We start from the raw sequence: 16,481 nt of genomic DNA, 5'->3' as shown, positions 1-16,481 counted from the left end.
CTTAGTTCTTTGAATTCCGCGGCAAAATGGAACCAGATCTTTTAAAATTATTCAAAGAAAAATACGACCTTGAAATTCCTGCCACACTTGTTTTATAAAAAATGGAAGATTAAAATTTATTTTCAAAACCCTCTCCTTCTAGTCTAAATGTCGATTCTCTTCAAATTTCGTCATTGACCCTCACCCCCCATGTTAAGGACACTTCCTACACACTTTCCCCCTTGAAAATGTCCTAATGATCATTTCTGAAGAGCTTCTTTGTGCCAAATTTGATAGCAATCCATTCAGTAGTTCCGGAGTTCCGCCGGCACAAACATTACATCCCCTTTTTAGAGAGACATACTACATCCACCCTACACGAATACCCTAAACTGTGCAAAAAGTATCTATAGTCGTCGAAAAGTATCGATTCTCGTCAAATATTAATAAATTTTTTCATTACCCCTGTTAAGGTTAGTTACTACGCTCTCTCCCCCATAAAAATACCCTTACAACTATCTCTGAAGAGCAAAAAGCAGCTATGCCAAGTGTGATAGCAATCCGTTCAGTAGTGTCGGAGCTATGCCGTTACATCCCCCTTTTTAAATGCACTTGCTATATCCACCCCCATATATATCATATCTAATGTTTGCATGATCTTCAAAAATTATCGACCATTGTCAAATTTTATGATTTTTTTTTCATGAACCCTCTTGTTGATAATACTTGCTACGCTTTCTCCCCTATAAAAATACCTTTATGGCTAATTCTGAAAAGCAATAAATAACTGTACCAAATTTTATAGCAATTCGTTCAATAGCTCCGGAGTTATGCCGTTACAAACATTACACTCCTTTTTAGAGGCACTTACTACACCCTCTCCTAACAGAATATCCTTATAATCTTATCTAATGGCGTTTTCGTTTTTAATTTGCACTACACCGGTGCAGTGCTACACTGAGGCATGAATAAACGAACAAAAATGACGAAAACATAAACAGTAACCATTGACTACAATACACGATTCCATTGCACAGAGCTACACCAAACTTTTGATGAGTGCTACACCAGTGGTATCGGTGCAGAAAAAGTGTAGCACTGGTGTAGTGCAATTGGTAAAAACGAACGGTTTCAGTGCAGCTTTCGCTACACCAGTGTAGTGCAATTTAAAAACGAAAACGACATAAGTTGTGCAAAAATGACCACCTTTGTTAAGGACGCTTGCTACGCTCCCTCCCCCCATGGAAATATTCTTCTAACCATCTCTGAAGAGCAAGAAGTACATGTACCAGGTTTGATAGCAATCCGTTAAGTAGTTTTGAAATTATGCCATTACAAACATTACACCCTCCTTTTTAAAGGCACTTGCTGTACCCATCCCTCATTAAATAATATCTACGGTATGCAAAATGTTTCTAAGATCTTCAAAAAATATCAGTTTTCATCAAGTTGCATGAATTTTTTCATGACCCCTATATATATATATATATATATATATATATATATATATATATATATATATATATATATATATATATATATATATATATATATATATATATATATATATATATATATATATATATATATATATATATATATATATATATATATATATATATATATATATATATATATATATATATATATATATATATATATATATATATATATATATATATATATATATATATATATATATATAAAGGGTGATTTTTTAAGAGCTTGAGAACTTTTTTAAACAATAAAACGCATAAAATTTGCAAAATCTCATCGGTTCTTTATTTTAAACGTTAGATTGGTACATGACATTTACTTTTTGAAGATAATTTCATTTAAATGTTGACCGCGGCTGCGTCTTAGGTGGTCCATTCGGAAAGTCCAATTTTGGGCAACTTTTTCGAGCATTTCGGCCGGAATACCCCGAATTTCTTCGGAAATGTTGTCTTCCAAAGCTGGAATAGTTACTGGCTTATTTCTGTAGACTTTAGACTTGACGTAGCCCCACAAAAAATAGTCTAAAGGCGTCAAATCGCATGATCTTGGTGGCCAACTTACCGGTCCATTTCTTGAGATGAATTGTTCTCCGAAGTTTTCCCTCAAAATGGCCATAGAATCGCGAGCTGTGTGGCATGTAGCGCCATCTTGTTGAAACCACATGTCTACCAAGTTCAGTTCTTCCATTTTTGGCAACAAAAAGTTTGTTAGCATCGAACGATAGCGATCGCCATTCACTGTAACGTTGCGTCCAACAGCATCTTTGAAAAAATACGGTCCAATGATTCCACCAGCGTACAAACCACACCAAACAGTGCATTTTTCGGGATGCATGGGCAGTTCTTGAACGGCTTCTGGTTGCTCTTCACTCCAAATGCGGCAATTTTGCTTATTTACGTAGCCATTCAACCAGAAATGAGCCTCATCGCTGAACAAAATTTGTCGATAAAAAAGCGGATTTTCCGAATGGACCACCTAAGACGCAGCCGCGGTCAACATTTAAATGAAATTATCTTCAAAAAGTAAATGTCATGTACCAATCTAACGTTTAAAATAAAGAACCGATGAGATTTTGCAAATTTTATGCGTTTTATTGTTTAAAAAAGTTCTCAAGCTCTTAAAAAATCACCCTTTATATATATATATATATATATATATATATATATATATATATATATATATATATATATATATATATATATATATATATATATATATATATATATATATATATATATATATATATATATATATATATATATATATATATATATATATATATATATATATATATATATATATATATATATATGATTCCACTCGCTCGGTGCCAGTGTTTTGCCCTGACAGCCGATCAATGAAACGGTTTTGTAAAGTTTGGTTTGCACACATGCTGCTCGGACAAGAAAACGGGTGCAAAATAGTTGCCCGCGAATTGCCCCGAAAATGCATTTTTTTCTTGCGGTGCAAATCAACAGTGCACCCGATTTGATTGCCCGACTGCACGAAAAGTGCACGAATCAAGCAAAACACTCCACGAGTGTTCTCAATGAAAAACGACATAAATATGAAACAAAAACTAAATCTGCAGATTGTCGAAAAACAGATACGTTGTTTCCAAATTGTATTCCATTTACGACACCATTGTGGAACCAGAGAACCAATTTTTTTTCTTATATGGTCGATGTATGGAAACTGTCAAGTTGTCCACGGGTTGGAAGCGGCCTAGTGAGGCTCAATGAGTTCAAAGTCATGGTGTCGATTTTCTGGGATTGTCATTACATCATATTTTTACGAAGTTCCATGAAAAATGGTTTGTAGGTATCATGACATAGTAACTTGATCGAAAAGTTCCCGGAATCATCACCATGTGGCGTTCTCAGTCACCCGATTAGTTTTTTTTAGTTTTCTAGGTTACCACATTTGTCATTGATATTCTACCAAATTTTCAGCTTGATAGCTGGACATTTGTAAAAGTTACGCTGTTTTGAGTACATCTGCGATTGTGCGTGTACTCGATTTCGTACTTTTTTAAAAAAGGAAATTGTATTTGCAACAACGAGTTTGCATTAAATTTTGCGTTGGAAACGGTTTCAATGGTGCGATGACATTACAAAATTTAGAAGAGTGTTTCGGTGACGATACACTGAAGAAATCAGTCGTTTATCAGTGGAACGAATGTTTCAGAGATGTCGTCGTTTTCAATCGATGCTCACAGTTTTCATTAAGTACAAGGGTGTATCATTAATTCCTTCCACAAAACCAGACCGTCAACACGTCTTGCATCACGATAACGCACCGTCACACAATGCCATCGTTATCCGTGAACATTTGGCTAAAAACGAAATGAATATCATTCAGCAACCACCGAATTCACCTGATTTGGCTCCCTGCGACTTTTTCTATTCGGTCGACTCAAGAAACTACTTCGAATACAAATAAGGTTTCGAAGATTGAATCAAGCGCTGGCATAAGTGTTTTGCAGTCGATGGGGAGTACTTTGAAGGGGACAATATAGATATTGATGAATAATCTTGTATTTTAAATTTTCTGAATAAATTCCGAGAACTTTTTGATCAAGGTAGTAGCTTTGATTAAGTTGTGTTCTTTTCGAATCGTGTCAGTTTGAATATAAATAATAACGCTGCCACTACTCTCGAAGATGAACAAACTCGGTGTATTCCGTGTTGTTTTAGGTTTGCCCATTTCGAAAGTTTTCTAACGTTTCATTGGTTAGGGTTTTTCTCTCCACTCCAGGCACTGATTATCGGATTTGAACGGCAGAATTAAGAGTATCTCGAAAAGAGATCTTCTGTTGATGATTGATTCCGAAGAAAGACGTTACCTTAATTCAAACAATATGGCAAAGCATCTCTCTATCTGATATCTAATATTTTTGTAAGATATCCCTTATGCTCAAAAGTTAATCCGGAATGTTTTTAAGCTTTATCTATCCCATGAAACTGCCCACAAATTTCTCAAAGATATGCATTGGGATGTCATCGGGCAATCCATAATCGGGTGTTAGGAAGTATGTATACAATTATAACTTAATTAGGTAAGCGATGTTTAGGTTTTACTTTTGCAATTGTTCTGCGAAAAGTATTATGCATTATTACTGGCATAGGAATGATAAAATGTTATATTATATACGCTATTGATTTATTGTATTAAGGATCTAGTTCAGAATGTCTATTAGGTTTACTGTATTAAAACCGTCACCGGATCACAATGTTGGTATAAATGTGAGTTTGAAATCATACTGGCCTTTTGATTGATACATAACAATGGTTTGTTCTAATTATTTAATGGAAGTATGAAACTAGTTTCTTAACCTCGAATACCTTTTAGTTCCAATGTTTCATTAAACATTCAGAACGAACCCGTCCATCTTAATTATAATTTTGCCGTATATTCCTCACAATAAATACTGCAGTTAATTGGCTAATGCCACTCGGTTTGATCTAACAGAATTGTAAAGAATGTGTTTATCGAGAATCACGACACACTTCTACCTGTTCTAAATAATCGTTATTTAGTTAGACACCACCGTGCGTATTGCCATATGTGTAACGATTGAATATCAAGTTATGTTCCAATAAAATGGTTTTTTAAAGGTCTGAAAGAATAACACAGTGATCCTATTAGAACTAAAAACCTTTCCTAGAAACACCTCAAGCAGCTTAAAGTTTCATGAATAATTCATACTCATTAAAGTATTTTCCACAACTTTCTTTTGAACTGCAGCACACAAATCAACAAAATAAACAGGACTAAAAACGAATCTACGGTAAAAGCGAGGTGCACAAAAAATTCTCCGAGGACAAGCATTCTCTTGCCACTTATATTGGGCTCTAAGAACTAAAATCCGAGAACCAAAGGCTTTACTATAAGGTAGTGAACCGTTTCCTGCTCTAATTATAAAATATTCAAGCATTATCTCCTTTTCCCAGTTTGGTCAAAACACTTCTTGTTGTGTCTGGTGCCATTAGTGGTAGAAAGCAAAAAGTATGAAACGAATTAAATTAGTACTATTTCTTTGATTCACCACGTATTTCGCCAAGGAGGGCAACGAGACAGTTATTAAGGGGTAGAACAACGCTGTACAGACGACTGTTTCCTTGCTCAAAATTTATTGAATTGTTCAGTAATAGTGAAAAAATACTAATATATTTAAGAATGTTTATATTCCCAAACATGTGGGAACAACAGTGATACTAAATATCAGTTACAACCTTTGTTATGCACAGTAAAAAATGTAATATTTCCACGAAGGTTTGTCGAAAAATACCAGTTCTATACATTAACTAGTATAAGTAGTACATTCATTTGTGGTGATATCCGAACGCTATGTGGGTTGCTTCGTCGAAGATAAAGGGAAAATTCCCTGTCTTAAAATATGGTTTGAGTTACTTCCAAGCTATTCCTACTTCTCGAATTGATATCATCGCATCTATTCTAAAAACATTTTCAATCTCGAGAAGATTTAAATTCTGTAAAGCTTGAAGAATATGTGGTCTTTTTACAACATACTGAGAATGTTTTTTATTTGGAATTGGAAAACTAAAAAAGTTTACTTAAAAGCTCATTCTCAAACTACCAGGACTGCTGATTGTATTCCGTTTTTTTTTCGTTGGATGGTATTCTGTGTTTTGTGTGACCGGTGGTAAAACAAAGGTTGCATTTTGTTGTATGAATAGTCAAAACTGTGTTGACGGTTTTCAAAAAAGTTCCCTCAATTAGTTTTCATCGCGCATCAAAGATGTTGGCGTATCCAATTTTGAGCGTAAGTGCCATGCATTGTCTTTTATGTTCAATCAAGGAAAAAGCTTGTGAAAAGTTCTGGCACACGTGAAACGCGGTTTTGAAATTTCAAACAAGGAAACTTCGATCTTGACGACGTCGCACGCTGAATTTTCAAGTATTGTCGTACGAACACGACACGTAATTGCAACGACAGTAGTGTTGGGAGATCAAAGCTAGCAATTTCCAAAGGTCTACAAGTCATGGGAAAGGTTCAGGTGTGTGAAAAGTGAGACCAAACCGGTGTGATCTACTTCGAGCTGCTGAAACCTGCCAACAACAAATGAACAATTTGAACCAATCAATTGCGAAAAATCAACCAGGATATAGAGAGGTGGGATTGGTTTTCATAAAAAAAATCATATAATTTGATGAGAATCTATTCTTTTTGAAGACGATAGAAAAATTTTGTATACCTTTTATATAATTATATGGGGGGTGGATGTAACAAGTGCCTTTAAAAAGGGGGGTGTAACGGCAAAGCTCCGAAACTGCTGAACGGATTGCTATCAAAGTTGGCACAGATACTTGTTACTTTTCAGAGATGATCATAAAGGTATTTTTCAGAAGTAGGGAGCGTAGCAAGTGTTCTTAGCAGTGGGGGTCATGACAAAATTTATCTAATTTAAGGAGAATCAATGCTTTTTGAAGACCATACTTTTTGTACAAATCATACATTATTAGATAAAGTTCGCAATGACGAACTTTATCTAATATGAAGAGAACTGATACTTTTGAAGATTACTTTTTAAAAATATTTTTTGAATTAATTAATTAATTATGGTCATAAGGGTTTTTTGGGGGGTGAGTGCCTCTAGAAAAGGAAGTCTGATGGAATTTTCCCAAAACGATATTTTTGACAAGTCCAGATATTATTTGCACTTGAGATGATCCTAGGATCAAGGGTGTAGTAAGTGTTTGCTAACAGGGGGAATTTGAGGTAAAATGTTTCGAATTTTGCAAAACTCAGCATTTTTCGACAGGCACAGATATGTATAACAACTTATAGATGGTCGTAAGAATATTTATACGCGTGAAAGGATAGCACGTGTCGCTAATAAAGATGCTGGAAGTCAAATGGTTTGTATACATCGGCAATGTCCTTGATAACTCAGTAAATTATTACCGAACATGGTATAGACTTTTTTTTTAATTCAGAGATGATCATAAGGGCATTTTTTCAATTTCTCGATGAGCTTAGATATTCATTGCAGAGGTAATCAAAAAGGTGGAATTGTAGCAAGTGCCTCTAAAAAGGGCTATTTATTGTAAAATTGGTCTTCTAGAATTTTTGCGGCCTTGTCTTTACAAAACATTTCCGAGCAACACCGAGTAATTCAGCTAGTATGTTATACGCAAAACACACAACCTTTTTCTCAGCACGGCGACTATACAACGTTTACAGTATACAGTTAAAACGTATTTGTCTTGTTGGTAATCATTAATAACTGGAGTAGATTTTCCTTGTCATAAAATAAAACAAAATAAAATAAACGTTTTTTACCTCTGTAGACTGAACGTAGTGCTATCGTACACAAAATATTTAAAGATCTTTTGTAACGGCTTCGGCAATTGCCCTCATAGAATTAAATAACCTCATTCTCGAGTAAGTATTAAGATGCGGCATTCAAATGTAACTTGGTTACCAGTAAATTCAAATGAGGTTCAAGGTAATTCATAACAAATCCGCTTACTTCCAGGCTAGCAACACTTTTCAACAGGATAACAGCAAAAGTCGGCCTTATATGCATGACCTAGATGTACAGATTGGAGCTCTACGTCCTTTACCAGGTGCCGAAACCGACTTTTCCTGTGACAGTGTTGAAGGATATGCTAAAAGTCGCAAAATAAATCCGCTCAGAAGCGCAAAAATTCAACCAACAAGTATGGTGCGGTTTCATACCGTGTGATAAAAGCGAGCTACAGAAAAAACTGTAACTAGAAAGGATTAAAATGTTAGTACAGGAGAAATAAATTTTATCTCACCTGGGCCGTTGATAGTTGGCTAACTTGAAAATGCTTCACCGAATCTAGTTATCCGTGTAAGCAGTCATTTCGCTTATGTTACAACTCAATTTAAAAGGGATTAGCTCGAAAACTATATGCTTTGAAAAAGGGTGGATGATATCACCAGTTCAATTTTAGGGATCATTTTGAAAAAAAAATGCACACTAGAACTTCGCCATGATTGATCCCAGCACCTCTAAATCATACTGCCGAATATTGTTTTTGAATAGATATAATAGGTAGAATGATGATTTAATTTAGGTATCTAATAAGACAGAACCAAGTCCAGGAGTGGTGTTGTGTGAGCCTAAGAATACATTCTCAATCATATGCAAGAGAATTTAAAAATTTATTATCCTTTCCAGGTGTTTTTTGATGTTCCTACGCCGTTTTCCAAAGTGGTAGAGTAATGATCTGTTACCATTGTTACCTCTGATGATTTCCTAAATGAGTATCAATAAGAGTATTTTTTTTGTGTTTCTGATAAATTGATTATCGACGTTTTTCGCGACGTTATATAGGGATCATTTGTTGTGGCTGCAATTACAGATAGTTGGATATGCAAATTCTCAAACCCGAACTCTTATATATATATATATATATATATATATATATATATATATATATATATATATATATATATATATATATATATATATATATATATATATATATATATATATATGTATATATATATATATATATATATATATATATATATATATATATATATATATATATATATATATATATATATATATATATATATATATATATATATATATATATATATATATATATATATATATATATATATATATATATATATATATATATATATATATATATATATATATATATATATATATATATATATATATATATATACAGGGTCCGGCACTCGAAGTGTAGACCATGGACGTTTCAGCAGGACTCGGCACCGTCTCACAAAGCTCGAGTGAACCAAGAATGGCTGCAAAACAACGTTTCGAACTTCATCACGTCCACACAATGGCTCTCGAATTCACCAATTTATTCTCTTTGGGCCATTTTGGAGAGCAAAGTCCGAACTAAAAGATACACCAGTCTCGAGGCGAGTGGGCCAAAATACCTGCAAGTCACATTCGGGCAGCTTGCGATTCGTTTTTTGACCGTCTCAAGGCCATAGTCAAGGCAAAAGGTGGTCATATCGAGCAAAAGTGAATTGATTCTGAATTTTGTATGATCTCATTTTGTACTTTGAATTTAGTAAAAGTAATTTTCCAAACTGAATTTATGGCCTTTTTAATTGGTTACACTTCGAGTGCCGGACCCTATATATATATATATATATATATATATATATATATATATATATATATATATATATATATATATATATATATATATATATATATATATATATATATATATATATATATATATATATATATATATATATATATATATATATATATATATATATATATATATATATATATATATATATATATATATATATATATATATATATATATATATATATATATATATATATATATATATATATATATATAAATTTTCCCATACTCGATCAGAAAACGAAATTTCATCAGCATGTTGTAAGTCGATAGTCCGACACATTCTTCAGCTCGATGCATGGTTGTAGACGACATCTTAGCCGAAGAGGTTGAGATTGCGCTTAAAACAGGCGGTCACGCTTTTCAATACCCAACATTTAGATTGTATTGGTAACACTTGATTTGGCCACATTTAACAATTACGTCAACTTGGTGTGCGAGTAGTTCAGATTTTCACGATGTGCGAGCTGAATCATGACTCTTTCATCCTTTTACGTTGAGCCATTTTTAGACAATTTTTTTTAATGAGAAGTGTGTTGATTTTTTAATGCACGATGAAAAAATCCGTCAAAGTAACGTAGAACAATTTTCATTGTAAACGCCCTCATTATACAATCAGTAATGGAATGACTAAGATTTTTTCGCAGTATTGAACAGTTCTGTACTTTTAGCACTATTTACCAACCGAATTTGCTGACGTGTATCTTAACGAACATACAAACATTGTCTTGGAGCCTAGAGTAGAGTACTGCTTATTATTCAGTGTTTCTATTAACTTCCGCTAAATGTGAATATTTTTAATGTTATGCTGTATTTAATTTCATTATTTTGATACATTGGGGACAGATGTAGCGTGATAAGTCGTTGTTTTTCTCGCAGTCTGTCAGGGCACGACCCAACATCACACTTACACTGAAGTCTTTTTTTTATACTGTTTATACGGTTTTTTTTATGCGAATTTTCAAAGCTATGCGGTTTCTTGTTATATTTTTAGAAATGCACACACGAACCGTTAAGATCTGGTGTTATCTCTAAAAAAATTAAGTTAAATCTGGGACTTTTTTTATATTTCACCAGATCTCGACATTTCATGCATTAAAAAAAATGACTTTAAAAAAGAATTTCTTGTTTCGGAAATCCTAGTCGACATTAAAAAAATCTTCTTATCAAGATAACACCTGGTCTCGACGTTTCATGATGTTTCTAAGACATCTGGTTTCGTTTATCTTTTTTGCGAATTCCGAAGTTATGCAGTTTCTTATTCGGTACGTATGTCCCCGCATAAAATGACTTAAGTGTACATACCATTTATTTATTTATTCTTTATAGGCTACTCTGACATAGTTGGAGGATCTTGGTTCCGCACATTCCATACCAGACGAACTAGGCTACGTCTCCCAAATGAACTTAATGGTGGTAGAAATTGAGTCCGTCATCGAAATCATAGGTTCCTCTCCTTGTAACCCAAGCGACAAATTCGTTTGTGTGATCAATTTGGAACGAAAGGCACGAATATGTTTTGCTGCAAATCCATCATTATCAGATTATTTTTACAAATTATACATGAAAAATCAAATAAATTCTATCAATACTGTTTGACAAAACACGAGTGGCCGCTGCCTATAAAAAAGAATGAAGATAGAAATAAAAATGAATTTCAGGATTGAAATTTAAGCAAATTTTTGAAATATACATACAACTTACACATTACATATTTTGAAGAGAATACATGAAATATACAAAATAGACAGCTTAAATGTTCAAATTTCTTATTAATCAATAAATTAGGCCTTCAAATTCTTTAGATATTAATTTGAGTTCTGATATTCTCTGTTAGTGTTGTTTGTATACTATATGTATTATATATGGTATGACGGTAGTATTAACTTCCCTCCTTTCCTATTTCTATTTCAGAGCGCATTCTGGAAACATCTTATCACGGTCTTATCAAAGAAAACGAAACGTTTGTTGAAATCACACCGTTAATCAAAGTCGACGAGACAAAAATTTGCGGTTTCCACATAATAAAAAAGAACAAGGAGATTCCATTTCAGGTAAGCTGAAAGGATTCGAAACTTCTACATTGCCACTCATTCCATATTCTATACGCTTGATTGAATATGTGGTGCTACGCATTTCAGGTTGTTTATCGCAATGAAACGTTGAATATTCATATCTGATTCGTTAGAATATAAATTTATAAAAAACGTGTTTTTTTGTTTAAAATCTCCCTCATTCCTGGAGTTGATATGTAACAAACTAGCAAAATATTTCTTTGGCTATCAGACTTAATTGTTTTGTTTGTAAAAATTTAGTCAATCACATTTCGAGAAAAGGCCAAGAATGACAGTATGTTCAAATCTGACGACAAAAAAGATAAATTAAATAAAGTCTATTGAAAAAGTTTTGTTTAATTTTGCATATAGTTCGTGACTTATTCCCTAAGTTCAAATCCAATCTAAACTAACATTAGAAACAAGCCTTACATGGATAACACCAGAACAGGGCAGATGATTTATAATCTTTGAATTATTATTACATCTCCCTGTAACCTTCCCTTGTAGACGAGTTTGACATGGGTCCAATGTTATGTAACAGCACATAATACTTCCAGCAAAGCAGCTTCACGAAACAAGCTTTTCAGAACTAAATATAGAATTCTGCAGACAGAAACACGAGAATCGAGCTTCAAAGCCCATTGATATCTAACATGCAAATAACAATGTTGCTGTGTTTGGAATAATTTTGTACGGTTTGACGTTTTTTAGCCTTATCAGTTGATGCTGTAGCTTACCCATGAGCGGAAGGGTAAAAGAGCAAATTGCCTCAGGCGTGCAATGAAACAATTTAACTTTTTAAGCCTTCAAAAGCATTGTCTTGTTGTGGATATCACGTTTAAACTCTTTTGTTGGTCCAGATCGGTCCAACAGAGCTACTATTAGACCTAACAAAAAGAGCTCATGTTTTAGATAAACTCAACAAATGTTAGCCAGGGAATAATGTTGACACACTAGAACGCTCATGGTGCTTCAACGGTGATTTTTAATGGGTCGTAAAACGAGATGAATTGGATGTACACGAGCGAAACACCCGTTTTGATACCGATAATGCTAGAGTTCTACATATTCATGGGGAACTTAACCTTCTGTTTCAACAGACTTGGCAGCCAATCAGTGCACAGATCGATTGTATGTATCTAATGACACAAAGGTTTGTTCGGTGCTCGAAAATTTAATTGGCTTTTTATCGATTATAACACTTATCCATATATAAACGCTTTACGAGTGGGTGACAAAATCCCTTGTTAAAAGAAAATCAAATCAAAATGGGTGCATTTATCGATATTTTTAAGTATAAAATTATATCAATTTTCTATACATTCCACTTTAGAATATTCAGTCCACGTAAGTTAAAATGAAACAGTTAGTATCCTTCTAGTTCCACATCCAGTCCAAATTAAAACGAGAGATATACGTGAAGTTCAGTCCCACTCAGTTCACCCGATCAGAAAGCAGCAACGAGTCTAAAACACAAAGCAATAAAGAGTAAAAAATCTAACAAATATCAAAAAGAAAAATAGTTTAGATATTATTCTGTTATGGTATGTTGATCGGGTAAAACTAATATTAATTATAGGTTAAGCAAGGTTAGGAGTTAGACACTCAAACATTTTCAGACTTTTTCGCAAGAAACATATGTTCATACAGTTTTTGTTGATTATTATATTAGTATTTTGTCGTAGGAGCCCTGACTTCGCTCTGTGAGCTGCTTATAATTATCAAGAATAATAGGTAATTGCTATCCAATCAATTAATTATTTTCTATCACAAACTCAGAATTCAGACGAGAAGAGTTACAAATTGGAATATGTTGAATTACAAATTACGTAAACCATTTCATCAAAAATCCACACACTTTGTATGATATGCTCAATATATGTAATTCTCTTTATGGATTGCATCGTAAAATGATTAGATTACTTGCTCAAACGCTCATTTTACTCATTTTTCTAGTACTCCTTATTCATTTCTATTTTACACACGTAAATGCTCATGTAAATTGATACGACGGTTGTAAACCTTTCTCTTTTTGCTCTTTCTATCAAACCTTTAATCAATATTTATTCAATTCTAGTTGACGGCATTTTTTTTCTATAGTTGACGGTTGACAATTAGAATCAGCTTTTCAAAGAAGTAGATTGAGAACATGAAAAAAATAAAGACTATACTTTCCACCATCTTTAGCTCTATCTACAATGTGTTTTTGAATATATTTCTGTCATATATCCTATGAGTGAATCGTCGTGTTACCAAAAACAAGCGAACGAGCTCAATATCAAACGCTAATGTTCTCTAGAATAATCACTATTATAACATTTGAGAGCAGTAATATCTGATTATTCAACCGAGGCCCGAAAGAGTCGAGTGGCATATACCATTCTAATCCGTACACCGAGATCGCAAAAGCTAACGATTAAAACTATTTTTACTAACTAAACCATCTTATGGTCCCGTAAAGCGGAATCCGGAATTATGCAAGCAAAAAATTGCAGATTTTCAAAAATAGCCCAAGGTTTTACGATCTCATAGAAAACCATTGAATTTTATCCGGATACGACTTACGGTTCCGGAATTACTTAAAGATGAATAGAAAAATTACACTCTAAAGTCCAGGTTCTACACGCCGTAAACATTTTCTTTGGACGAATAGAACGAGCAATGGTTGGAAATTTCAATCACTCATTATCCTATAACTTCGGAACTGTAAGTCGGAAATCGATAAAAATTTATCAGGGGCCTCAGGGATTGTAAGCCATTTCGTTTGGTTCGAAATTGTTGGAAACTAGTGTAGAAATCGGAGTGCATTCTAAATTAAAGTTTTTGATCATTTCCGAGATCGGAAACCGATCACGGGTATAGCAAACCATGTCAATCTTTCGTGTAAAAATTTTAGTTTCAAAAGTTTTTTTCCATTCGTGAACATATGGTGGTTTCTATATGTTCACGAATGGAAAAAATAACTTTTGAAACTAAAATTTTTACACGAAAGATTGACATAAAAATTTACTGGTTACATAATTTAAATCGTCTTCATAACTTTAGAAAATTACTGTGAAACAAACACCAAGCCTTACATATAATAACGACATATTTAGTTTTTGTTAATTTTTCCAGATTTGAGTAATCCATAGGTACCAAAATTTTATATTTATATCTTGTCACGATGGACGTTCAGCTTCAATAAAAGTTCTATGCAAAAATTTGGTAACTTCTGAGAAATGCATCGAATGCGTTTTACCCCGGGGATACATTTTACCCTATCTTCCCCTAAATCCGGAATCGGATGTCGAATCTGATTAATAATCAGTATTTTTTTATGGAATTTTAAGACCTTTCATTGAATCTAATATTAAGAAAATCGGTTCACAGAGTAGCAAGTGAGCAGAAAAATCGGGGAAACCGGGAAGTTTGGTTTCATCGGGAAAACCCGGGAAAAATATTACTAAGTGAAAGTAAGAGACAATACCTAATTTTGCGTTTGTTCAGTAAAAGTTTTGAAACAACTTATTATCCCATACAGGTTCTATGTTGAACAATCCATTGGACATTGGACGAACATCCCATGTCCCATCTTTTTAAGAATTTAACCGCAATTTTTAATTATCAACAACAGTATAATTCAAGTTCATAATGAAAAAATGGATAATTTGAATGCTTCTGAATGCCGTACAAAACACTTGCAAAATTGTTGGCAAAGTCTCATCGGAGATTTTTTGCTTTTCTCATATAGAAATGTTATGCAATCACTGTGAAAACCTACTTTTGAACCGAGGCCCGGAGGGCCGAGTGTCATATACCATTCGACTCAGTTCGTCGAGTACGCAAAATGTCTGTGTGTGTGTGTGTGTGCGTATGTGTTTATGTAACGTTTTTTTTACTAACTTTTCTCGGAGATGGCTGAACCGATTTTCACAAACTTAGATTCAAATGAAAGGTCTTGTGGTCCCATACAAAATTCCAGAATATTATTTGAATCCGACTTCCGGTCCCGGAATTATGGGGTAAAATGTGCAAAAAATGTGAAAATAAGTGTACTAACTTTTCTCAGAGATGGCTCGACCGATTTCTTGAGTTCAAATGAAAGGTCTTGTAGTCCCATACAAAATTCCTGAATATTTTTTGGATCCGATTTCCGGTTCCGGTGTTATGGGGTAAAATGTGCAAAAAAATGAAAATATGTTTTCTAGCGTTTCTCATAGATGGCGCGACCGATTTTCATACACTTAGATTCAAATGAAAGGTCCTGTGATCCCATACGTAATTCCTGATTTTCATCTGGATCCGACTTCCGGATCCGGAAATATAAGGTAAAGTGGGTTAAAAATTGTATACCATCACTGAAAAGGGCGAAAACCGTAAAAGGTTTCCTAAATCAACCTCATTCTTCTCCAATTAATAGTTTTTATCAGTAGATGGTCAAACAAACCGATTTCGGTTATTCTTTTTAGGAATCGAAGAAAATTATTTTGAAGAATACCACAGTATTATATATGATGGTATGATTGAAATGAGAAAGACATCATTACACCACTAGGTGGATTAAAACAGTTTTTTTTTAAACTTGTTAAGAATAAGTGAGAGAGCCTTCATGTTTTTAAGTTATCTTATGATTGCCCTTTTCACATCATAATTTTTCTCAGTAATGTCATCTTGACGATACTTGTGTTATGCTCATATTGGTGTGAGATTTCAATAGGACTCTCAAAATTGAAAAAGTTGTCGACTTTGATCTTATCCACCGTTTGCAGGGAGTATTTGATTTCATTCTTTGAGAACTGAAACTGGTTACTTAATA

General features: G+C 33.5%; 1 protein-coding gene across 3 annotated transcripts in view; it reads left to right on the top strand.

Moving 5' to 3' along the window:
* LOC131436634 (calsyntenin-1) overlaps window positions 1-16,481 on the top strand; it is a 267,446-nt gene that overhangs the window by 148,584 nt on the left and 102,381 nt on the right. For all 3 annotated transcript variants that reach the window (XM_058605464.1, XM_058605465.1, XM_058605463.1), the window contains exon 3: window positions 11,541-11,680. In XM_058605464.1, the coding sequence (XP_058461447.1) occupies window positions 11,541-11,680 (140 nt within the window). The remainder of the gene's footprint in view (window positions 1-11,540; window positions 11,681-16,481) is intronic.

This window comes from Malaya genurostris, chromosome 3 (genome assembly GCF_030247185.1).
Source record: "Malaya genurostris strain Urasoe2022 chromosome 3, Malgen_1.1, whole genome shotgun sequence".
Lineage (NCBI taxonomy): Eukaryota > Metazoa > Arthropoda > Insecta > Diptera > Culicidae > Malaya > Malaya genurostris.
Note: the sequence above shows the minus strand (reverse complement) of the source record. Positions and strands in the feature narration are given on the sequence as shown.